General features: G+C 36.5%; 1 protein-coding gene across 3 annotated transcripts; it reads right to left on the bottom strand.

Moving 5' to 3' along the window:
* Positions 1-129: 129 nt before the first annotated feature.
* On the bottom strand, positions 130-24,598 carry LOC145785492 (uncharacterized). Of its 3 annotated transcripts, none has more exons than XM_082597140.1 (13): positions 24,492-24,598; positions 23,699-23,797; positions 22,631-22,962; positions 12,694-12,800; positions 12,065-12,272; positions 11,850-11,973; positions 10,756-11,062; positions 9,649-9,765; positions 7,973-8,133; positions 7,629-7,683; positions 7,114-7,177; positions 4,134-4,339; positions 130-2,636 (listed from the first exon to the last, which is right to left on the bottom strand). In XM_082597140.1, exons 3-13 carry the CDS (start codon positions 22,889-22,891, stop codon positions 2,498-2,500), a joined length of 1,749 nt encoding a protein of 582 aa, XP_082453266.1. In that variant the 5' UTR covers positions 22,892-22,962; positions 23,699-23,797; positions 24,492-24,598; the 3' UTR covers positions 130-2,497. The 3 variants fall into 3 exon arrangements, with proteins under 3 accessions (XP_082453266.1, XP_082453268.1, XP_082453267.1); XM_082597142.1 differs by having other exon boundaries at positions 9,649-9,750; XM_082597141.1 differs by having other exon boundaries at positions 22,631-22,934; positions 23,699-23,780; positions 24,492-24,524.
* Positions 24,599-26,216: the final 1,618 nt, after the last annotated feature.

Here is a 26,216-nt window from a genome sequence, read left to right as displayed (position 1 = left end):
TCTGGTGCACCCCAAACGTTTTTTTCTAGATCCGCTACTGCCTAGCGTACTATTCCCTGTAGTCCGGTTGGTATGAGACATTTTAGTTCGAAACAGAAACAACTAGGGATTTGAAAAGTTCATGTTTATTTATGATAGCCAAGGTAAACAAAACATGCAATCAATGCGAGACCACGACTTCTACGTAAGTAGAAAACTAGATATTGGTACAAAATAGTCAACAAAGTTAGCAGGAAGTGGCATTTTGTGTATAGGAACCTTGATATTTAACTCATCAACCGTTGCACGATAGCTTAGCTCATCTGCCCCAATAGCTCAGTTGGTTAGCGCATGACTTCGTGAACGAAGCTTCAAGATCAAGCAGTGCCAGTTCGGCTCTCGGAGTGTGCGCTTGAACAACGCATTCTAAAAACTGCTCTCCATTCAACGGCACCTAATGGATGGAATAATTCTCTGCAACAACACTTTAACAATCAGAAAACCTCTCTCTGTCAAGCTCGGTAACAGGCCTTACGTCAAAAGCCTCTACATTCTACAAGTATCGAAACTACCAGAAATGCTTTGTCAGTCCGAGGATAAATAGTTAAAACCAAACCTTTGCATTTTGCTTTATATGACAACCTATATTGTATCTGGTAGTTTAAAATGACAATTAAATGGTTTTCAATACGACATAAGCTGCAACAACTTGAATATCAAAAACACAGGCTGTAGCCTACTTAAGCAGCAAACCTGTTCTTTTTCACACCTGTTCACTTTGAACCAATACAAAGAAGAACTGATTTGCTTAGTGCAAAGGGCCTGCAAGGAAAATCACCTAAGAGAAAGTACTTTAATTATGAATGGGACATATTTTTCAGTCTGGAGGCATGCACATGAACAATTTCAAACATAACAGACTAATTTCAACTGAAACTGGACTGGGAAGTTTTGGTCTTAAAATGTTGCTGAATCCGTCAGTTGTCATGTGCAGTGAAGCAGTTTTAGCAAATTTGAAGTCAATGACGTGGTTCGGTCCGTCAGATAGAAAGAACTTGGTACGCCTAATGGCTGGACCCCCGGAAGTAGGGGAGACTGGGGTAAAGTGTGCAACGGGGTAAGATGAGCAACCTCTGTTTTTGGAAAAACGAGTCGGCGGATTTTTTTTTTTATTATTCTGGATGCATCACTCATAATGCCACTTCATTCAATGTATTGTTATGCCTACTGAGAATTGCATTTTACAATGGCACGCAATTATATTGTTTATGTCGAAAATTCGAAATTTTTATTTTTTTGCCAAAAACTGAATAACTTAATTGTTACACTATGTAAATCAAATCTGTTTTTTTTGTATTGGTAAGTATAAAGTGTGAGGATATTCGATAAAACGTTCAGGTTGGTTAGTCTTGTAGTTTTTTTAAATATTTGTAATTTTGTCACAAAAATCAGGATGGGGTAGCCTAAAGTGTGCAATGCTAGTTGAAGTATCTTGGAGCAGTTGCTCAACTTACCCCAAAAGAAATAGCCTTAGCTTATTAAATGTTTGAACTGTTGAATTTGTGTCTTTTTAGGTTCTTATTGGATAAAAAAAAACAGTGTTGTGCTGTAAAGCATAATGCCTCGCAATTATACAAACAAACTGACAGGAGAATGCTTCAACTTAATCGAATTGCTCAACTTACCCCAGGTCATTGCTCAATTTACTCCATACAATTTATGCCGGGGTAAGTTGAGCAACACGCAAATAAGTATCAACATAAAAAAAATATAAAAATTGCAAGGTGATAAAACTCAATCTGAAATGTAGCTGATTCACTAGTGCTTTAAGTTCACCCTACTAAAATTTTCCAAAACAAACCGTTCTTTTGTAAAAGCGACTTAAGCAAAAAGTGCTCATCTTACTCCACCCTCCCCCGCAGCACATTTAAAACTTAAGAATCGCTCTAAAAAGTTTTTTGCTTTAACAACAAGGTACAAGTTTGGACGACATTCAATCGTCTGCCTGCTTCCGATCGGAGCAGAAGAGAAATTGCTTTATTAGCATGTCTTTAAATGAAATATTTTGTTGTCTAATGACAATGATTCTCTTTTCATCACATACAATAAATAAAATAAATACAAAACAAGTTTAGTTTTGTCGCATTTCACAGGTCAATTGTTTTGGCCATGTTTTGTTACCGACAGTCCATAATCAAGCAGAACTTCATCAACCATGAAAGTCCTGAATTTGTTAATATGTCAGACATCGCTCACTTTAAGCTTGCCATTAGCAATAGTCGAACACATTCCACTTGTAGATGAAACCACTTGTTAACGTGGATTGACATTGCACTGTTGAAACGGTGATACGTTCGACTGCGTAACACAGAAAATTGCGCGTTGTGGGCAAGAATCCAGAATAAAAGTTGTTTTTGCAAGTTTCACGTATAGTGAGAAGCTGATGAAATCATGAAAATACATTCAGAGAATATATTCTTTAGTCATTTACTTCATGCACCATCTTCTATCTTGTTTTTTAACGTGTAAAACTTGTACTTTTGAAGCTTTGTCGGAAACGAGTGGAACTTTGAAAGCTTTGCTGCCCCACCTGGAATCTATTTTGAGGTATATTCAAACACCGGCAGAGGGCGGCAGTGGCCTTTTGTAACAACAACCTGAAAAGGAAAAGAAGGGGATAAACTTCAACCAACAGCTGTGAAGACGAGTCACCCTCGCCTTACTAAAAAAGAGAGAAAGGATTCAAGTAACTGCTGCATTGCCAGCGAGCCAAATATAGCCGTCAATGAAGTGTGGCTTGAAACTACAGTATTATTGCATGCACTCAAAATAATACACACATTATTTAACTCAGTCCTTAAAGGGGTATTAAAGGAAAAACCTGACTTGGCGATTTTCCACGTTCTTTGTGTTTAACATGCTACCATAAAACGATTTTCAATAAAATTTTGCCCCATTGCGGTCTGACCACCATTGTGCGCGTGCTTTTGTCAGAGCTTTCAAAATGAGATTGGCCTGAGCAACGAAGCGTGCGACTGTAAAGAACGTCATAAAGTCTACGTCATAAAGTCTAGCAATCAACCGATCACGCAATAATTGTTACTGCGGGCGATTTGACTGTAGGCTATGTATGTATTTACATCAAAACAGCACATTTTAACATCAAAACAGCAGACAGTTTGCTCAAAACATCAGATTGGTAACGTGGTTTTTGTTATTGCTGGACTTTATGACGTATTCTTGAGCTGTGTTTGCACGTTTTGGTCATTTTGAAAAAAATGAAAATAAATGAAACACTGGACTTTGGGCCTTGCCAGCGCCATTGAAAACAAATTTTTTTGGGTAATTGTTTTTGAAATGTATTCTTGAATGTTCAGTTTACTCATTTTAATGCTTAATTCCGGTTTGAAATTTTCCTTTAGTATGCCTTTTTAAACCAGAAAAAATCGCGAAACCGATAGCTCGAATAGTTAAGCTTTGGACTGTATAACTAAACGAAGCAAAGCTAAAATCAAACAACGCTGGTTCAATTCTTAGTGTGTGCGTTTGAACAAAGCGCTATAAGGACAGCAGCTCTTCATTCAGGGGCATTTAGTAGATGCAATAAATTACCAACAGCAAACGTAATTTTACCGTGTCAATCTCGGCTACCGGGCTTGCTTCAGTGAATCACAGGAGCGTGTGAACCGCTACCAGTACTCCCCGGCCAAGAGGGCCACAAGGCCGTTTAGGTTAGGTGCCCCAGGCCCGGATTTAGGGGGGGCAGAGGGGCAGTTGCCCAGGGCCCCCCGACTTTTGAAGGGCCCCCCTATGTGGAAAAAATGTGATTTTGTGTTATTTTTTTCCTTTTGGCCTTTAAAGTTTCTTCAAAATGCTGTGCAGTACTGGACTGATGCTACTGTAGACGTAGAGATGGTTTTTCGCGCCGCAGGCGCAAAAAATTTTTTTGCACGGGAGCCCCCCGATCTAAAAGTGCCCCGGGCCCCCCATCAGCTAAATCCGGCCCTGAGGTGCCCACTCGTTTTTAGTGTTTTAAATATTTTTTGGATATTTGAAAACAAAAAGATACATAAAAACACAGATCATTTACCACCTTGCTGGAAATCAACGATCGTTCTTGTCAGTCAATAAATTTATCTAATTGTTCAACCGACCTGTACTGATCCCTCATTTTTGCGTTCATGAAGCAGTAGATGATTGGGTTTGCGCATGAGTTAAGCCACGTGACCACACTGGCCATCATGTGAGCGCCAGGAGGGTGTTTGCCTGGTATGAGATTGAGGATGACACTCGGGAGGAAAAGTATCGTGAAAACTGAGCAGATCGTGACACTGATCTGGAGAAGTCGACGGTCCACAGACTGCAAAGACAAATAAATCCTGGTTAATGACTGAAAAGAATGTAATTTTTAAAAGTGAATTTGAAGTAACATAGCCTACAATAATGTTTTTCTACAAAATATTCAATTTTGTAATATGACATGATCTTTCTTGACTCTTTACGTCAGCTAATAATAATAATGTTATGATTTTATTTATTGTCGCTCTACAGCGTACAACAACCAAGGTCTTTTAGCGACAGGACTCATTCTAAACTTTATATCAGGTTTACGATGTCATCACATTATCGCTCGACTAATCCTTACTGCGTTATGCATGAAAGAACACAATCGGTGCCGTTTTAAAATCTTCGGTTTGACCCGACCTGGAATCGATCTCAGATCTGCCAGCACTAGAGCCAAAGCCGACATCACTCGGCCACTGAGCTGCACTCGGCCACTGAGCTGGTTTAATGTCAGCGGATAGCGTTGGAAGGAAGAAAGAAAACGAAGCTGATAGATAATTAACTTTATATCAACATTCAACGTTGCATGACACTTGACGGAGCCAGGGATATCTAAAGAAGGAGATACAAAGGCTTTTAATACGTCTGATAATAGAAGGGCTTTTGTTTATCGTAAATAATCTCTGTTTACCTTAAAATGACAATTGGCACCGGTAGTAGTTTAATAACTCTTGTTATGATAACCTGCAATGCGCTTTTAGCATCAGCCCTGGATACTCACTGCATGCTCATGGTTACTTGTTAATTCAACTACCCATATGCTTGCTTTACATCTAGCCTACAAAAACGGCTTTGTTAAGAAAAACGGCTTTTTGGTAACTTTTCAACTGTCTTTCCAAACAAGTATTCTTTCAATATGCTCTGTGTAACAATTTCTAACTGTCTTCTGCAGCTGACTGTACCAGCTGCACTACAAAAACTTTATGCAATTGTGAAAAGAACCGCATGTTTAAAGCGCTACAAACTACCGCCCTGCTAGTGTCACAAGATTAAGGCAATCGCTGTGAGCCTTCGCATCCCCTTCTCTAGATATCCCTGGACGGAGCAAATATAATAAGACACTTTTTGTTTCATGCGCTGCGCCCTGTATGTCATCAAACTTGTTTCGAGAAGCTTGGCGCTAAACTGCTTTCGACTTTTCACAACCAACGCACCCAATTGTTGTGATACGATATAGCTAAAACTAAACCCCGGTCTTTGTATGGGTCATGGTAATCCAGCTATAGTTCAGTAAACAATTATTTGATTTTTTCGGTATACTGCATCAAGTAGTTTCTGTCTCAGGAAAGTCGCAAACGTTGGAAAAGCGGTACTCAAGTTCTATAAGTTCCTGTTGTCAGGTTCCACAACAAGGTGAAATCAAAATAATAGAATAAGCAAACATCGCAAATGTGGCAGAAAAAGAAAACTGCATATGTTGTACAATGACAAGAAAAAAGCCATGACGCCATCTGAACAACCAAGGCTCAACTTATATATCTCTGTTATACTGTACACTTGTACAGTGCCTATGAATCGCTAAAAAGTAACGTCTTCATGTCCTGTTAATGGATTAATAGCTGTTGCATGTTGGACTGTTAGACTTAGAACAGTCATCTTTCGTTGTGTTCAGCAAAGGAATTTGATGCATTTCTTGCTCAATATTTTAAATTTAATTATTTCCAAAGCCTCTACTCTTGACTTGTCAATTTAACGATTTTACTCAATGTATCGACCTGCATGCTGGGTAATTGTGACATTAAAAGCCTGTTTCAAAACACTCCGTGGTCAATGAATGTTCAACGGCATTACATTAACTCTCCGCCGTAGTATAAATTATGTATGAGCACAACACCCTCCTTTGCTCCAGCTATTGGATTTACAAGTTAGGTGTCGGCAGCTTTTATTCCAATATGCACAAATGGGGTTTGGCTCCATCATCGGCCTGCGAATGCGGCGCAGAGAAATAAACTGCTGACCATGTTGTTTTTGGGTATCCCATTTACAAGACACCAAATAGAATGCATGGCATAGCAGAACTAGACGAAGCCTACACTCATCTGAATTTCCATCACCTGCCCTGAAATCTGAGCAACCTGTCTCACACGAAAGAAGAAGACACAATTAATTTTATTAGTTCATCTGTTAAGTAGGCTATCATAAAGTAGGCTGCACACTGGCTTAATTTTTATTCTAATTTAATTGTAGACATGATCAGTAAGCTATGCGTTGCATCAAAAATTGGTTTCGGATTCTGTCACTTTTTCTAGGATGTTTTTCGTTTTATTTTTAATAACAACTAACACTTTGTTTGCACGGGAGTTTCTCGACTTTTTACCTTGTCTATTTTACTTTATTTCAAAGAAAGAACAACCAAAGAAAGAAAGTGCCTAGATAAAATATAAAAAGCATTAAAATCACAATTTATCATTTGATTGTGAAAGCTTTTATTCTCAAACTGAAAACGTCCGTTTAGAAGCTTTGCCCTGGAAGTTTTGCACAATGGTGGACTTTGCATTACAGACTCAGGCCGGTTATCGAGTTTGATAGAGTAAAAGTTCCGCTTGTCAAAGAGCTGTTGCCTGTGAATTAATCCATTTACTAGTAAATGCTGAGTAGGTATAGTGCTGAAGGGAATCTCTTAAAGAACTGTCTTTCAAATGCTTTGCTCAATTAAACACACAAAAAGTTGAACCAACGATAATGAATGCTTGATTATTTTTTCTTCACCCCCTGCGTGGTCCGAAAAGACAATCGAAGAAACATTTTCCGCTTTTTCAAAACTTTTGCAAAGCAAAGTTATTGAGTTACCTTTCGTCTTTTAGCTTCCTTGCGAATTGCAGAAGAATAGCGACAATGTGCTCCTCCAAGTTTGCTGTAAATTGAAATTAATGTTACAGATTTTTGAATACAACTAAAAACGCTCCCTTCTTCACAGTATCCATCCCAATCATGCGCCATCATTTTCTTTGCATTATTACTTAGAATGTTTTAGCCTAGTGAAACCATTATCATTCCAAATCTTTTCTCAATGTATAAAAAACAAAATTCAGTGTTTTCGATGGAAACTCTTAAAAATGACTAAACGAGCGGTCACTTTATCTTGAGACTAGGAAACAGAAAATATAAAGCATTGGTACATTCATTGTTTTTAAATTGTTTTATTTGTTTCCATTTATTTTAATTCTAGCAGTAGACATGCTGACAAACCATACAAACAGCTGTTTCTTAATGAATAAAAACACCGCCAATATATACACCTAAAAATGATGATAACTTATTATATTGCAATGGGCTCATATTAATATTTAGCATATTTGACTCACTTTGATCTTTGCATTGACGGAGATGAACGTTGAGAGGAGGGCGAACCCCTTCTGCCTGACATGCAATGAAGTCGTTAAGTAAAGAACAAAATAGTGGAATATTTGCTTAAAATTAATTTGCAATATCGGCTAAAAAATTGGTTGTTTTACTGTACATTGATCTAACGTCTCGTAGGAATTACAGTGCAGATAAGTAATACTATACTTCCTTATTTGTTGATCAGATTGACCAGGCGTTCCAATCGTATTGCTCCCAAGATAAAACCACTTCAACAAATACAACTGTGTGCCACTAATAATCATTCCACAATGAGACTGCAATGCAACATTGTTGTCAAATTTACCTGGGGAGTATGAGGCAAATGGTTGAGACGACGTTGTTGATCGTATGCTGTCAACAGGGCGTAAAGATCGAGAGCTGATTATCCTCCTAGCTCCAAACAAGGGTGAGTTTGGTGCTGAAGTGCATTTTGCATCTTCGGAACAATGTAAATTGAGGTTGAGTCTGTAAATTGCATAATATGGTTACTAATTAAGCCATACATAAAACGCAACACTATCCCAAAGAAAAAATTTAGCATTTGCAAACAAAATGCTCAATATAGAGCTGAAAGTAGCAAGCAGAGCTGAAAAAATTACAATAAAAACAATATGGATGAGTTATGCGTTACGATTTCACGTCAGATGACAATCATCACGCGCAACACTTGTTCACATGAAATAAACTATTTCTATTTATTCCATTTGAATAAGTGTTGTGCCTGATGATTCTTATCAGACATGAAACCTGAGGTGGCGCATGACTTATCTATCTTAGTTTTTCTGTTATACACAAGACTAGCTGCTTCATGAGATGTTCACATTTTATTTTTATTCTCCAATGAGGTGACACAAGATGACACACACGAAAGAAACATTCATTTAGTTACCTGATAAAACTTGTACACAAATTATGTAGCCTACTGCTGTAAAAGAGTTGAAGGAATAGAACAAATTTTACTACTAAATTTTTATTAAATAATAAGTTTGAAAAATACACAAAAAAGCATCAGGTTGGGTGGTCAAAATTTAAATACAGAAAATAAAATAAATTAAATACAGACAAAATCAAATACAGAAATTTTAAATATTTAAGGTTTCTTACATTAATCAACTTTAGAAAATGTACTTTGAAATAAAACATCCCACAGCTACACTCCGTTCAATAGCTTTCTATACTTAGCAATTGTAGAAAAATCATATCGTTCTGATGAGTGAAAATCAGAGCAAAACTTGCCCAATAATATTGCTGACGGACAGGCAGACATAAAGTCGAGTCTCCTACAAGTCAGCAGTTGTGAACTGAGCAAGTGACAACTGAGCAAGTGACAACTGAGCCAGCAACATTTCAGCAAGTGGCTGAAGTTGGTAAATGATGAAGCCGAGAAAGTAATAACTGAGCAAGCCAAAACTTGACATGTCACAAGTCATCAAAATGAGTTTGACAAGCGATGACCAAGCTAGTCCAATGTAAGTACGTAAATTTCATTTGCTGACGTGGCAGTAGCTGAAATGGAATTGCTGTGTTGAAACACTTGCTGAGTTGTAGCATGCTGAGAGGTCCGACGACCAATAAAGTCAATAACGTTGACAGGGGGTCCAGGGGGGTAACTTTGGATCCGGGTCCGGAATAATTTTAAAGACCGGTAACTTTTCCATAGGGTCCGGGAACTAGAAGGAACCACATCGGATCTTTGGATGTAGTGTGTTTTCCTTAAAAGTGTCTTCATTTGGGACCCTAGAATCTCATTGGCACTGGCCACAAATGATCCTCTCAACGGTTTTGCATAAAGTTCCGCTATAACTTTTGAAACCTGGTAACTTTGTGCTACAAACAGGATATGCTGATTTTAAGTATTTTCATATTTTTTTTTAAAATGCTTATCGGCGAGACAATTTAATGACGTAAACAAAAAATTTAATGACGTAAACACAAAACTTAATGACGTAAACACAAAAAAGAACAAAACAACATTCGTACTTTTTCTTCATTGAGTATGGAGGAGATCTTGAAGAATAAGAGTATTCGCTTTCTCTTGTTTGCTTTGTGATGTGTAAGAGTGAATCACTGCTGTTGAGTGATCTGTCAATAGAAAAACTATTTTTAATTTATTGAATGCTACTGTTGGATTGGCATCTATTAGCAGTTGATTGTAGTAAACAGTTTTCCACTTTTTGACGAATGAAGTTCAATTAAAAGATTAAAAATGAAGCGTGTAAAATTTCATTGACAAAAGTTCAAAATGTTGCTTATGTCAGGGTACTTTTTTATGTTTTTAAACCTACCATAACCTAAGATCTTGTTTGTCAATAATCTTTCAAGGTTCCGCTTTAGCAAGTGCAAGAAGTTTCCCACTCGTTAACTTTTGATAATTTGCGTTCAGGAAAATTCTTATTGTAAACTTTGAAAGTTGCATTAAGACATGCTTCAGCAGCTCTAATCCAATCAAGTGGAAAAGTAAAAAAAAAAGAAAAAAAGTGTTTTAATAACCTCAATTTTTCATTTAGTAACGTTGATATACAGTAACATTGCTACCCCCATGTTACAGTCAATAATACTTTGAGAAAAATAGAACGTGAAACTAAGAGCAGAAGCAAATAGTTTATTTTTATTGTTTCAGCGATGTTTTGCGCACCATGACAACATCCTCATCATTTGTCGTCTCCAAGCCGAAGATTGGCTGTCAATTGCTTTCACATGCCAGGTTCTTCTGCTACTCTTTTTGCTTCTCTGATGCTTGACAAGTAAAGTCTTGATAACGGGTGGCGCAATTAACCAAACATGGCACTGCTAAGTGCGTTGGTTCTGGGCCGCTAACGTACCTTAATAGACCTTTTAAATTGTCGTTACAATATACATTCTCAAATTGTCGATATTAAGTATTTCATATTGTACGTAAGTCGCTCTGAAGATGAGTATGGTCATGTTACGCGAAATGTTAGTCAAGGATGAAAAAAGTCTTTCTGCTCTTGTCTTCACATCCTATGTGTGAACATCGCAGTTAGTGCTACAAAGGTGAATAACGTTGATGAATATTCGAAATGTTTGTTATCCACAACTTAGAAAAACCGTTTCATCTCTACTTACGAGGAGACACCTTGCAAGCTTTTGGCTTGGTATCCAACGACCGGCTTAGTTTCTTCGGCTGCTGTCAAGTCGATTACTGGAATCTGGCCATGGCTGTTCTGGTGATCTGATCTGTTGTCTGAAGCCTCATTACAAATCTTGAAACTGCTTGAACAGTTACTGTTGATGTCTTGCGTGAAAAGGAGATTAAAGCTGGTCGAGTTATTCTTTGTGCTTCCAGCATTTCTACTCAGTAAGGATGAGGTGAAGTTGTATGGTCGAGTGGTAGTTCCACTATACGTTCGTGCCCTCTCACGCATGGACGGTTCTGATTGATCGAAAAACAAAAATGAAACAAATGAAATCAATTTATTTCAAAATTTAATGTTATTTTCAACCAATGCGAGACTAATGTCTGGTATTTTATGTCTTCTGAAACCAGGGGTTCCCAACCTGTGGGCTATGGCCCCTTAGTGAGCCATGAGCCTTTTTCAAGGAGGCCATGGAAAAATTTATAAATAATAATTTTTTAATTTACCATCTCTAAGTCCACTCCAACACTATATAATAAAAGAAATAAATTAAAATTTAATAAAAATACTAGTAGGCTACATTTTGCCAAAATCTTCATGACTTGGTCTGTAATTCCCGGTTGAAAAAATAGGGTCCATTGATTTTTCAATATATTCAAAGGGGCCCACGATGTAAAAAAGGTTAGGAACCCCTGATTTAAACGGTTTACTTTTTTACATTTGGTGACACCAAACGACGAAAACTGAGCGTATAAAACTGGTTGCTCAGATCAATACAGCATGAAAGTCAACAAACCAATGTGACACATATTGATTCAATTCGGAATGGGTAATTGGGTATGTTACATTGTATGTTTAGCAGTAGCCTATGTAAGTAGCCTACGCAGGTTTTAGTATGTTTTCATGGAAGTTGGTAGGCTATTGACCGATACAGGAGGTGTTAGATTGTATCTAAAACATTACAATCTTCAGTCAATTGAACTACAGTTGTATGGCATCAGAATTATTCTATTCCAAGTTTATCAATAAATTCAGACTTCAGTGTGAGTTAGCATAACTTGTATACTCCTTTGGTACACTCACCAGTGTTGCTCTTCATTGACATTTTTGTGACAGCTTGGCCAATGTGTTTTGATGTTAGAAATATCTTCCCGTACAATGTGATCATAACAACAAGTGGGAGAAGTTGGAACAAAACCCGGACAAACTGTAAAAGCAACTGTTTAGAAAACTTGAAACAAACTTGATGAGCGTATTTTAAAAAGCCGCTGAATTGCGATTTAAACCGAATATATCACCTGCATGTATTCATAAGTGGCACCCTCTTCTCCTATATTAAAGACACACAAAGTGACATTTTCATTCCAAGCGAATCCACGAGGTTTGAAAAAGAAAAACGGAGCTAGAAATGTTGGAGTGAAAAGCCATGAAATGACGATGATGATAACTAGCCTCCTCTTCGTAAACAGAACGTTATACATCTCTGGATAAACGATTCCAACAAATCTGAATGATAACAATGAGGATAATAAGAATAAGTTAGAAAACTGTTTTAGATTAGATTAGATTTGCTGTGAACTTTAAGCCAAAATATCCCAATTTGTAATGGCCATTTGTGTACTCGATAGCGCATATAGAGTGAAAATTTCTCCTCGACAAAAACACATTTGAAGTTAAAGTGTGTCTTTTCACCTGGCAATTTTTACACATTTTTTTTTATTTCCACTAAATGTGCCATGTGTTTAAAACGTGTCTTGCAATATGATTTACCTTATGTAAATAGTGATAAACAAAAAAGAGACTCAATTCGACGCTGCAGATTGTGGTTTTCAAGACAAGTGTCATAGTAACTTTAAGTCACGTTGTCAAACTTCGTTTGATGAATGAAGACATAGCGTATAACACACTTCTAGTTTTATTCATTTACCTGTTGACTGTTATGGTCAGGAGACAGACGATTGATGAATAACCGCAACAATAATATGAGTACGCCATGAAGGAACAGGACAGAGCATCTTCACCAAACGGCCAAGTCTAAAGCATAACAGGCAATTAGTTATGTTTTACATCACGATTATAGGCTATAATTATTCCAATACCACCCACAACCGTTTTTTTCAGCAAAGCATAGTGAAATTTCCATTTGTCATTTGTTGCTGTTGGTATTTTGCACTCAACTGGTGTGAAATAAATTATTATTCTCATTATCATTTTCACAGTATGATAAAATATACCTTTTTTGTAAATTTAAATGCAACTGTTAATTTTTTGCTTGTCTAAAGTCTATAAAACCCTTTATAACTTTGTCAACCTTATCTTGTTTGAGAGTATGTTAAGGCGTTTAAACCATTTATACACTGTTAAAACTAAAAAATGGCCTGGTTGAAGACGTTTTATGTGTATAGATAAGAAAAGTGTTTAATTTACCAACTTTTCTAAAGTGTAAAGCGACAGCTTGGTTTTCAAAACAAACACTCAGGAATAATTAGTTCTAACAGTTTCTATGCTAGACCGATTTTAAGCATTTCTATGATATCTTTTGCAGCTTTATAAATGTTAAAAAGTTGTTGTTTTGAATAGTTTTCATAGTAGATCTTACTGGTTCAATAATTTTTAATTACTATGTTTTCATTTACTTGTGCTTTTCTAAATACCGGAGAGGCCTCCTTTACGGTGGCGAAAGCTTTATCAAAAAACTATACAAGCTTCCGAAACTGACTGATTTTGTTATTATCTTCTCTATGAGTTATGTTTTTCACTTCTGTTTAAACGTCGAGTTTTAAATTCTTTTAGGTAGATCTTGCACGTTGTAGATTATAAATCGGTTAATTAAGACATTCTTATTCCAAATCAATATTATAGTTGAATTATTTATTAGACATTCTATTAGACACAATTTCCGGATTCTTCAATTAATTCGTAAAGTAGGCTACTCTATGTTTTACACTGAAGACATATTGCTATCGTACGACAAATTTCAAATGAATGTACAGTAGCTCTGCTGTACAGTAGTGTTTTGTGTTCTATGAAAAGGAACAAAACCTGAAAGATTAAGCATGAATTACATTATTTTGAAAAGGATATTTAATTTACACTGAAGCAATTCCACAATACAACCCTTGAACCCTTGACAAAATATCTGTTCAGGTGGTAAAGAAACACGTATGACGCACAGAATGTCTTGAATTTTCCTTCACATAAGACGAGGAAGATCGTTGGCTTATGCATAATTAACATACAAGAAACAATCACAAGATTAAACAACTCTGGTTGCGATTGAAAATATTATATATTTAGTTCCAAAGCGCCTTAATGCTTAAGTGGGAAGCCATGTTTTGACATTTTTTCAACGTTGGCAACACAAAACTATGCGCTCCAAGTTGTTGATGTCCTACAATAGTTGATAAGGACTTGAACTATTTTTTCATTTTAAGCGAGAGACCACTCAGCATGATGCAAGGATCTCATGTTAGACAGACTGACGAAAATTCGATTAATCAATTTCATTGTGGATTAGAGATTTGATTGATACGTCATGGCTAATAAAAGCTGTGCTCAATAAGGCCGCTTTGAACCATGACAGCTCCCAAGAGACACAATCTCTACGGAATACGGGTAACAACAAGAAGAAACTTTTTAAAGTAGAAGAAGATGTTGGAAGAGATGGCATCTGGGTCCAAAAGTTTTGTAGTTTTATTGAGTCATTAAATTTTAAAAGTTTTGACGTGCTCCAAACTAGGCTTGTAAATGAATACAAGATCTATAACATCTAAATGAGCTTAATTGCATAGGGCGTCGGTCATATTAAAAATTTAGACAAGTTTCTATTAGATATAAAGACAGACAGTTAATCAAGAGTAATAGGACCTTTGCATGGGTCGATAATAAACAAATTCATAGTAGAATAGACATGACATGGCCGTTAATTTGACAAGTAAGTGTAATCTGCTTTACACCACCTCTCAATGATTGCAGTTTTTCTTTCTAACTTTCTACAATAAGTGCAACTTAACTAGTCATTGTAATTTCAAATTCGGTATTAATACACCAACTATTTCTACCAGAAAAAAATACGTTAAATTACAAACTTGGAGTAGTCCATCAGAATCAAAATTAAATTTTTTCAACAACCTACAATAAATATTATGCAAAGTTGATGATGCTCTCTTCCCAACAATACAATCCTGGTTCGACTCTTCCGACTGGGCCGGCTTAAACTGATTGTTGAAAAACATTTCTCACCTTTTTTTTACAATTAAAATAGCAATTCAAACAAAAAATTACTCAAATATGACATTTGTTGTATCCTACAACGCTTGGTTAAATACAAGATAGCGTTTAGGTAAATTTTGTAACTGTAGGCATTTCCAATAAACTGTAGGTCTGATAAAGTTTATTCGACAAATTGATAAACTGGTATTTAGACATGTGCTGAAAAGCTCATCTACCACATAGGTAGCCATTGACTATACAGCGTTTGTGAATGTTTTCATTTTGAAAAAAGTTTTTAGTATTGTTTTTCTAAATGAGAGAAACCTTCATAATTAAATGCAATATTTAAAAACATTAAACTTTAATTTGCAACATTAAATTTAAGAAGTAACTTTACGCAGACTGGTATTCCCAACGCTTTATTTAAAACTTGATTCATGTCTATGGGCAGCCTGTGCCTGCACATTCCTTTCAGCTTACCATCTTGATGATACCATGAAGCACGAGAGCATAGATTTAAAATGTTTCAATTAAAGCATCATCAATCACTTCGAGTGAAATAACAGGTAATCCATGTTTATATCACTTGGCGTTGTAAATTTATCACAAATACAATCACTGAATGTCTCGAGAGGTCTGGCGGTGCTTTCCTACAGTGGTTACAAGTGTTTCCAAGGAAAATTTTATTAATTTGCCTAATAGCAGCTAAAAAAGGTCACGTTATTAAATTATAATTCTGAAAGCTCGCTGTTGATATGTATACGTAGACCCCCAACTTCGTTTAGGGAAAAAACTAAAAGTGTTCCACACGCCAAGGTACTCCATCAAAGTAGGGTAAACTGCGCGGTTGATCCTCGAAAGAGACTAGAGTCCCTTTGCAAAATTAGTCAAGTAATCTGCTGTAAATCATTTAAGATTAAGCGTAAACCTGGATATGACAAAAAACGTAGGACTAGTGAGATTTAAACCTACGCTAAAACTTGTATCATACGCAGTGCTTAGTCTGAATGCTAGGGAGATATGGTATGTTAACAAACATGTGATGATCTACTCACAGCCGAATAAAGTTGTCTTTTTACATCGTTTTAAAGTTTAAAAGTTTAATGTAGGCTGCATAGCCGAGTGGTGAGAACACTGAAACGGCAATCGAAAGGGCGCCGGTTCGACACCGCTCAAGAGCATGCGGATGTGTCTGTGGCAGGACACTTGAAGGCATGCCTCTGAAGGTGGACACGAAGATTGGCTTCCTTGCCTTCCCGTCTACTTAATCTAAATCTTCAACCACCAGGTGTAAGCCTGGACACGACAAACAAAGTTTAAAAAAGATGGAAAAATGTTATCTTTTGCTGGTTGGGTCGTCAGGTATCGGTTCATATGAAAATAAACGAACACAAGGATTGGAGTTAAATAAAAATAAAGGAACACACTTATCAAACATTTGCATGAAATGAGGTTGCGATAACTTTCAGAACAACTACGTCAACGTCTAAAAACTTAGAATCATTTAAAACGTTAAAACGTGTAAGCAGAAAAAAAAATAACCAAGTTTCTTAATTTACGAATCGGAAGTGATCGATGGGTGGGTTTGTTCTTGTTCCAACCATCGTTGGGGTTCAATGGCAAAACTAATGGTTCGTGGAAGTTAAACTGAAAAAATCTTGCCCAAAAAAATTAAACGCGTCATTCTACAAGTTTTTAATGAAGATGGACGACAAGTCAAATGTCACTATTGCCCAGAGAGCAAAATCAGTCTTTTTTAAATTGATTCAATGTCTGCAGACGTTGAATCAATATAAAAAAGACGAAGTGTGCTATCTGGGATGGCGGTGGTGCGGATGTTACATAGAAGGACAACGATTTCAACACAAGAAACGATGCGGCTCAAATGGTTTCAAGTCTGAACTTGGTGCTTGACATGAGGTGGTCATAATAAACAACGTTCGGTCTCCAGCATGTATAGGCCTATTATCACGCCAGCGTCCAGTTTTGCACAACAGGCTACTGGTGTATTGCAAAGTGTAAGAAGCAATACCTTATTTTGCACAACAACTTCAAAAAGAGAAAAACCTGCGCACTTTGGTACTGCTCAACCTGGGATCGGATTGCAAATCAAACACGCAAAACGCATCTTTGCGTGGTCTTACCCCAGCGAGAAAACTTGGTATTTTTAATCGCTTTAACGTCAACAGACGCTGTATCAATGTAAATAAGAAGAAATTCGCTGATCTAGTGTTTGCTTACTAAATTCACTACATCATCAAGTATACGTGGGCAGTAGACCGGAACAAAACTTTTGCAAGTGACAACAGAAACTCAGGAGGTTGTTATTTTGTGAAACTTCAAATGCAATTTTGTAAACAATGGCGATCTTCTAAACCAGGGGTTTTCAACCTTTTTTTGCTCATGGCCCACTAAATTGGTAAAAAAATGGCGTTGGCCCATTAACGTTTAATGAAAAACACCTAATGAAAAGCTTCATCAACGAAAAACACCAAGTTTCAACAACACAATAAATTAATCAGCTGAACATTCACACAAATTTAATGAGAAGGTTGTTGCTGTAGTTTGTCCACAAGACTTTGTATTCTGGGTGCAGTCGATGAGAGTGCGCAGCGTATGTCAGCTGCAACTTCAAGTCTGTTGCGCGGCGTATGTCAGCTGCAACTTCAAGTCTGTTGCGCGGCTTGGATTTTATGTTCAATAGGGATGAAAATGCTGACTCACACAACCACGTGCTGGTGAAAAGCAGTAGTTTCATAAGACAAATTTTGCTGATTTGTGGATATGATGAGGACACTTGGATCCAGAATTCAGTGACAGGCACATCTTCAAATAGGTCACGACAGCCTGAGTCATTTCTAAGGTCAATTAGTTCATGTTGCAACTCGTCATCCACTTGCTCAATATTAACACGAAATGGATTCCACACAAGTGTGAAAGCATCTCTGCTAAGCTCTGGAAAGTAGGATTTGAATTCAGTTTGTAGAGTACCAAGGTGGTCTGTTACTTCATCCCTAATCTCATCATCCACATCAGATATACATGCGAAACTGTGAAACATGTCAAAGTTACCATTTGCCACTTTACGTCTCCAATTGCCCAGCTTTTCAACAAATGCCCTTGTAAAGTCCACAAACTGAATGATATCTTTTCCTTTTCCTTGCATTTTTAAATTCAGCTCTGTGGCCCACTAAAAACAGCGTCATGGCCCACTACTGGGCCATGGCCCATAGATTGAAAACCTCTGTTCTAAACAGCAAAATAGAATAACAAACCCAGACACCAAATCAATTGTTTTTTTTACATTGATTCAACGTCTGCAGACTTGTTATCTGGGATATTAATTCAAACAGTGTTTCGAAAGTAGAGTTAAGCTTGCTATTTCACGCAAAGATCCGTTCATATCCGTTTGAGGCTAATAAACGTCACATTAACGTACAAATATTTCTGCAGCTTGTTTACTTTCCACGGCTACTTTCACAAAGATAAACGACAAAATCGTTCGGATTATCGCGGCTTTCCGATCACTGTGATTTATCAAGCACATGCTTCACAACACAAGTAAATAACTGAGCCTTGTAACATTCTTGCTGCACAATTGGGCGTAGCATCGATTTAACACGAGGCAACAAAGAGAGAGTAGCTTTTGTTAGAAGTTTCGTACTTCTACTGTAAACGACTTTGCCCATCAACTTGTAACAATGTTTAAAAAGAAACTTCATTTTGTACAAAAATTCGCATAGCATAGAAAAAGATAATTATAAAAATATCAAGCAAAGATAAAAGATTACAATCAGGTATGCGGTCGAAGTAAAAACAAAATAGTTTATGGCTCTTCAACAGATACGTGATCGCGTGTTAGCGATGATGATAATTGATAATATAACTTCAAAATTTTTTACGTTTCAATTAAAAAGTGAAGCTGTTAGCAGTTTCCTTACATGCTTAAATGTTTTCTCCACTCGCCAGCTACATGGAACATTTTACATTACATCAGTAAAGATAAAGTTAGGCAAAGAAAATCACGAGTTGAAATAATTGATTTCTTTTTAGTGGGTTAATACTGTAAGAATTAAGTCGAAGTTTTTTGCAATTTAATAGCAAAAAATACTTTTGTCACACAAGCTGGCAACTTAATCTCGGCTTTGTTGAGTGGTTTTCGACATCCAATTTCTTGGTCGTTTTCATGAGGCATCCCATATTACAGTAGTATATTTTATTTATGTTTCAAAAGTAAAAGAAAAATTGAGGTTTGAAACCAAATCTTAGTAATGAAATATTAAAGAACTAACAATTTTGTTGCAACATTATAAACAGCTAATCAAATATTTATTGCCAAAATATTTCGAGCAACGAACAATATATGACCATGTCAATCTTGCAACACGTAAATTGCTTTGGCGTTTAAAAAAGTGGATTTGAATACCTTGTATAGCAAATTCTCTGAATAATTGTATTTACAAAAAAGCAATAGTCTTTTGTCTATAAAGATATAGCTAGTAATTTATTTTTACCTGTGATCTGACTTGACTATGGCAAGGCAATACTTTTGACATATGTAATTGTCAAAGGCTAAATTATAGCTTAGCGTTATTTCTCTTGGTACAGCCATAGATTATTTTAATCCACGGACACTAGTTTGAACTGTGTTGCTTGTAACGATGACATACAATCAGAAAACCGTCTTTGATTTGAAAGGTTTCGGTTGCTCAGGTATTTCATTCACAACAAAAATTATTGGTAAGGTATTTTAAAAAACAAAGTCTGTTTTTATATCGATTCAATGTCACCAGATGTAAAACCAGCGCAGAAAATAATTTTGTTTTATATGAGATCTTTCCACAGCTCAATCTGAGCTATAAAGGTTTGTCTGGGTGATTTGCGTTTAAGGTGACGACTTAAAAAAAGATACAACATGCGCAGCAGCAATAGCTGCTGTAAAGCTTCAGCAAAGTTGTCAAGAAATAACTCGTAATTTTCAGGGATTTCTTTCCTGTGTTTGTTTCTTCCAGGTGACAAAAATTGTCTTTTACGACGTTGCAACGATGCCAGACGTTATCGTTCGTTAGATGAAAACAGAGATTGCAGTGAAATATTTTACAAAACAACGCTTTGATTAATCTAAAATCGGTTTATTTACCAATTTCCATACTAATTCCCACTAAGCTTAGTTGACCAAATCCTGGTTCACACCGCGCAACACGAAACAATCACAATCGCGTTGTGTTGTTTGAGTGTCGGGCGCAAAACCGCAATTTAGAGCAAACAGTATCGTTGTGTGTTTGAACGAACCCAGACACCAAAATCTGTCGTACTTTCTCCTATTGGTGAAGTCTGAAAACGTTGAATCAATGTAAAAATGACGGGTTTGCTGTCTGGGAAGCAATTTCTCAACCATGCGTTTATCAATAGTCTAACTAAAAACGAAAATATTGCTTCTCCGACAAAATTATCAGCTTAGCGATGTACCATGATTATGCTTTTGATTAAATTGTTAAAAAGTATTTGGCAAACAGAAGCGAAGTCACGCAAAAGTATTTTGCAATCAATCTGTTCTTAAGATGGGGCTACTATTAACAAAGCATTATTGCAACTATCAAAACGTAGTAGTTAGATAGAGACAAAAACTGCAACTAACTGCACGACTATTTGCCGATAAAGCTTATTTTCAATATGTTAAACGATGCTACTACAGTACATCATTGTATTTGGCAGCACTGCCCACTGAAGTTCTCCAATTTGACACCAATAATAATTTGCTGAACCTGAAAAGGTCTTAAGAACTTTTAGCACTTAAAAATTGTCATAGTGCTGCAGAGTATTTGCATTGATTTGACATGTTCCTATTTAACTTGTTTATTAAAATGAGGGCGGAGGGAAATCGAATTAAACTGCAAAGAAGAAATTTTTATTTCAAAAAGAAAGGAATTTTTACTGAGTTTTTGTGAAGAGAACTGTGTGGAGAACCTTTGAAAACAACATATGTCGTCTCTCGTGATGACGTTTTTAAAGTTCATCAATGAAACCGAGCAAACAAGGATCCTAAATCCGCTTTTCTCAAAAACGGACAGGAGAAAAACAGCAAGGGATGACGCCTAACATAGATTCTCTTGGAAGGTGTCATCCTATTCGTTAGAGTCAGCCACTCACAAGCTCCCAAAATCCGATCTTGCATTGATTTAACGTTTGCAGACGTTGAATTAATATGACAAAACGGATTTTACAAGCAACGCGGATTTGAGGAATAATAGTCTTGATTTGTAAATAATCAGTGAGTCATGTTGCCGGTGCCATGACAACGGGTGCTTTCCCATAAAAATAGTAAACAATAGACAATGTAAAAATTATTGACTATTTGAAGAATCATTTCCGCAATATTGTTACTAATCTTGTGACGACAATAGTTGATACTGAATATTAGAAATGAATGTACTTCATTTTATATTTCCGCACAATCTGTCAGAGTGATATTTTTATTGTTTAACAATTGAGATATTCGTTTGGAAAACGTCCAATAATTTCTCCTAGTCATGAATTTATGGGAATTTTTTCCGACATATCTGCTCCAAACTCTTGTCTTATGCCCTGGGTAAGCCAAAACGGCAACAATAAAACAAATTTAGTATTTAATCACTTTTTTTTGTTTGTCGTATCCAGGCTTACACCCGATGGTTGAAGATTTAGATTAAGTGGACGGGTAGGCAAGGAAGCCAATCTTCGTGTCCACCTTCAGAGGCATGCCTTTAAGTGTCTTGCCACATACACAGCCGCATGCTCTTGAGCGGTGTCGAACCGGCGCCCTTTCGATTGCCATTCCAGTGTTCTCACCACTCGGCTATGCAGCGTATGAATTTAATCAATAACAGTTACAATATTTCTCCTATTCAATAAACGCTGGTTCAGTCGGGTAGAATATCAACTTATAGATAGGATGATAACGGATTAACACGGTAATGTGCATAGTTAATACGCCATTGCTTGGTTTCGAGAAGCGCACCAGAGATTCCATAGAATTGGGTTATCTGGATCATTCATGGCCGCAAACTTTTGAGAATATACAGACATGCGATTGTTGCCTATTGAAAAATTTAACCACAAGCTCCAAATAGGCACCAACATAAACAAATACGTAACAACTGGCTGAAAGCAACTGGACATCAAAGGAATATTGCATGGCAAAATTCTCTGAAACGACGGCGGTTTTGAAACATTCTGGGTAGCACAATACACGCAAGTTTAAAGCAGCAACGTGATGCATTGAATTTTAAATGGTAAATGAGCAACATTTCACTGCAGCTAAAGTAGAACTAATTTTGGAAATAGGCACTGCCAATCGCAATTGGTTACAAATTTTAATTTATCAACTATTTGTTGTTGTGTTTTGTATAAAATACCATGAAAATACAGATGTTAGAGCCGTGGTACGACAAACCCTTTCTTTTGCACAGGGTTTTTATTTTTTTCTGGAAAAAAAGAATTGAGAAAACATTGAATTTTTAGGCGTTTTGCAACCCCTGGAAAAACGTCTTGCGACCCCCAGGTTGAAAGTCACTGATTTAGCAAGTTTGAATCAAGGATAGCCTGCGACTTATTTACTCACCCAGCCTTTGAAACACATTATTGCACATTTTGTTAGAAACCCAGAAACTTACCCTTGTTGCGTATGAAGTAACATTGAAAGGCATCATTACAGCTGCAGTCAAGAAGTCAATCACGCAGAGATTTGCGATTAGAATATAGAAGGGTTTATGGAGTTTCTTGTTGCTCCAAATGGCAAAGAAAGTCAACAAATTTCCCACCGATCCAATCAAGATGTCAATGATGCCCACCGTTACACCAAAAGTCCGTAGTATTGGGGTAGCATCTTCAGTGCTTCCAGTCACATTTAACGACGAAGCAGAGGTTACTTCCATCTCGTTCGTACTTAGACCAGAATAATGTCGTAAAACGCTTTTGCTTAAAATCAATTATAACATAACTAACTCTGCAAGAAAAGGTATGCTCAATCCTAAATTCGAAAATAGTTGACAAACAGCAACTAAGACACCTGGTGAGGTTTTCTGAAACCACTGTTTGTCACTGCCTGAATTTTTTAGTGATTTAGGTAAGAAATTGTAGCCTGTAATTTACAAACCCACAAAATCTCTTCTTTTTTGGGTTGGCTGGCCGTTATTGAGCCAAACGTGCAAGAACGAGAGCTCTTGTCTGCACAAGCGAACCAACTAAATGCAGCGTCGAATGCGGCGCAGATCTTTATATACCTGGTTTTCATGAAAATCACGTGATGTCTTTTGCCACTCGCAGTCAAGGCCATCTTGAGTGCCCTTCTATATTTATTTTGACTTATGCTTCTATTTGGTGAGGTTACAAAGAAATTAACACTTAAACTAAGAACTATGCAGAGAGCACATGAACGAATCATGATGGGTTTAACATGGCGAGATAAAAAGACTGCCGAATGGATCAGAAATCAAACGAAATTACGAGATATATTGAGCACAATCAAGAAACTAAAATGGTCCTAGGCAGGTCATATGGCAAGATATCAGGACAATAGATGGACTAAAAAATTAACAACATGGACACCACGAGAAACCAAAAGAAAGAAAGGAAAACCAAAAGTAAGATGGAGGGACGACATTGACAAACAATGCAATACAACCAATTGGTACCAACTAGCACATAATCATGTAAATTGGCATGAAAAGGGGAAGACTTACGCTCTGCAGTGGGCTCTCACAGGCTGAAAATGATGATGATGATGATGATGCTTCTATTTGAATCAAATACTGAAGAATCCGCCTTTACGATGGAGAAAGCTTCATCAATAAATAATACAAATTTACTAGATGGATGCCCATTTACACTTATTCTTTTTTTGACGTTATATCAATGTAAACTTATGGCAATGGACTGAAACTAAATTGCGTTTTTCTTTGTATTTGTTTTGCTGAACAGTTGTAATTTACTAGATGGATGATATATGTTCATGTATCTCTTGAATTTTGTACCAGTACATTGTTGGAAATCGTAGCAGAACACCAGTTTCAGATTTAGGCTTGCAGCTTTTGATTTTAATATTATGTAACCATTTATTTAAAATATAATTTTTATGCATGTTGATAATATCGGAGTTTGCTTTATTTGTTCGTTTTATGTATTTTTCAATTTTTCTTTTTTACATGTGCTAGCTGAAGATGCTATTACCATAGCGAAATCGATTCTTAACTTAATAAATTACAATAAGAGGTTAGATTGTTGTGCAAATGCCAGCATTTGATGAATGCAAAATAGCAGTATCAATTTCCGAACCTGACTGATTTTCTTCATTTGTTATATTTATTTCACCACATAATTTTTTTCTGCGAAAAAACTTTCAATACAGTAGTTATTAAAGAAAGTGACATTTCAACAGCCGGGTTTCATTGAACGGCAGATACAACGGACCGTAGTAGATGAAGGGGGGTTGTAAAAATACAAAATGCAACATTTCACGTAAATTCTATTACTCACTTGATTGTCGACAACCACTCTTTACACCTGTACAGTGTACAGCACACGCTTATCTTCTTTCTTTGGTAAAAGTAGCAACCGCATAGGCTACCTTCTGCATATTTTTGTGTCATATTAGTCGTGCTCTGTAACGTGCAAAGGCATTTGTCATTTGGATTGCAAACCTAAACAAAAAAGCAATTACAAAAACGCTGTATCAACAATGTAGATTATAAAATCTCTAAGTCTACACTGGCATCACTGCATTATGTAACGACAATGATATTGAAGGTGTTTTCCAATAAAAGCTAAAATTTTGTCCGATCCATTACCTTTTCATGTGCAAGCGTTCAACTATGAATTATTGAGCAAAACGCCAAAGGTCTTATTCAAGCAATAAAATTTCCCACTAACACCTGATTTTCTATGTGAATTTAAGCAATCGATTTCATGTTTGACGTACAAACAGTAATGTCTAAAAAATATTTTACAAAGCCTTGCTTGTGCAAACACTGTTTAATGTTACTTTAAGGTAGTAACGGTAAATTGACGCAGTTCATTGAAATTAGCGAATTTGAATATTATAATGTGTATAGCTTGTTACACTTATTGCACAGACGACAGAACCAACCTCAATAACGTGACGTTTTAGGGGCACAGTAAGAGGGGGGGGGGAGCTCCCCTCAATCAGTTTGAAATTGCTGTAAATTGTTTATTAATATATAAAAAATGTTTTGTTAAAAATATTTAGTTGAATTTTCACGTCGAAATAACGTTACAAAGTATCAGGTATGAGGGGTAGGCTGTTACAGGTCTCTTGAATTGCGCAATTAATACATTTCGAACTTTCTTTTTTTTTAAACTTGAATACAATTTAAAGAAAAAGCAATGACATTTCAAGAATACGTCACAATGAGTTGTGCTGTTTAAAACGTTGTAGTCAGTAAAGTATTTACAAACGAGGTTATGACATCATCATCGGTTTTTGCTCAAATTAAAGTTTTCTTCTTTTTCTGTCTATTTTATTGCTAGTCGATGCCAGTAGGCTAAGTTTAAAATTAGACGAGGTTAGTCATTTTTTAATGTTCCAAAAGAAGGGTAGGCTGTATTTTTGTGAGCTTTTGCATGACGTGTAAAATTAGCTTGGAAAGTGATTCCCAAAAACTCTTACGAATGTGCAACAGTTTCATCCCAAAGCCGCACAGAATACTCTGCTCTTTTGATCGATTGTCCAACAATGTTGTCAAACAAATTAAGCTTCCATCTTTTTGAAACTTCCTTATTGAGTGATCACACAACCTGATGGTCCGTAATCTATGTAAGCTACATTTGGGTTAATTTAATAATTGTGAAATCATCCGTTCAGTCGGTTCCGACTCTCGGTCACTTTATAAACCTTTTCCCTCCACAGCTCTCGCTTCCTCTTCTTCACAACCTCTTTCAGCTCTTCCATGCTTATCCTGCTGTTATTCGTCACCGTATCGAGCAATTGCGAAATATTAAATATATTTGAAAAAGTTCTTGTGATTTAAGCAGCCGGAGAGCAGATGTAATTAGAGGAGGTTATACGCACGACAGGGCAGCTTATTATTTTGGATTATAAATATTTTAAAACAATCGTAAAGCAGAAACACAAACAACAACAAACAACCGGCTCAATGACTAGTGGTTTATTGAGTGCTTGTCTCTGCGTGGGCAAAGTGGATTTGACTTCACATCAGGTCATACCAAAGATTTTTCAAAATG

Source organism: Aplidium turbinatum, chromosome 16 (assembly GCF_918807975.1).
Source record: "Aplidium turbinatum chromosome 16, kaAplTurb1.1, whole genome shotgun sequence".
In the NCBI taxonomy this organism is placed as follows: Eukaryota; Metazoa; Chordata; class Ascidiacea; order Aplousobranchia; family Polyclinidae; genus Aplidium; species Aplidium turbinatum.
Note: the sequence above shows the minus strand (reverse complement) of the source record. Positions and strands in the feature narration are given on the sequence as shown.

What these genes read in the sequence shown, in the direction of transcription:
- LOC145785492 (XM_082597140.1), bottom strand. Translation starts at nt 22,891, where the DNA reads ATGGAAGTAACCTCTGCTTCGTCGTTAAATGTGACTGGAAGCACTGAA. An exon ending in CCATACTCAATGAAGAAAAA is followed by an intron (nt 8,134 to 9,648) that starts GTACGAATGTTG and finishes TGCAATTTACAG; the next exon opens with ACTCAACCTCAATTTACATT. An exon ending in CCGTCAATGCAAAGATCAAA is followed by an intron (nt 7,178 to 7,628) that starts GTGAGTCAAATA and finishes TTCAATTTACAG; the next exon opens with CAAACTTGGAGGAGCACATT.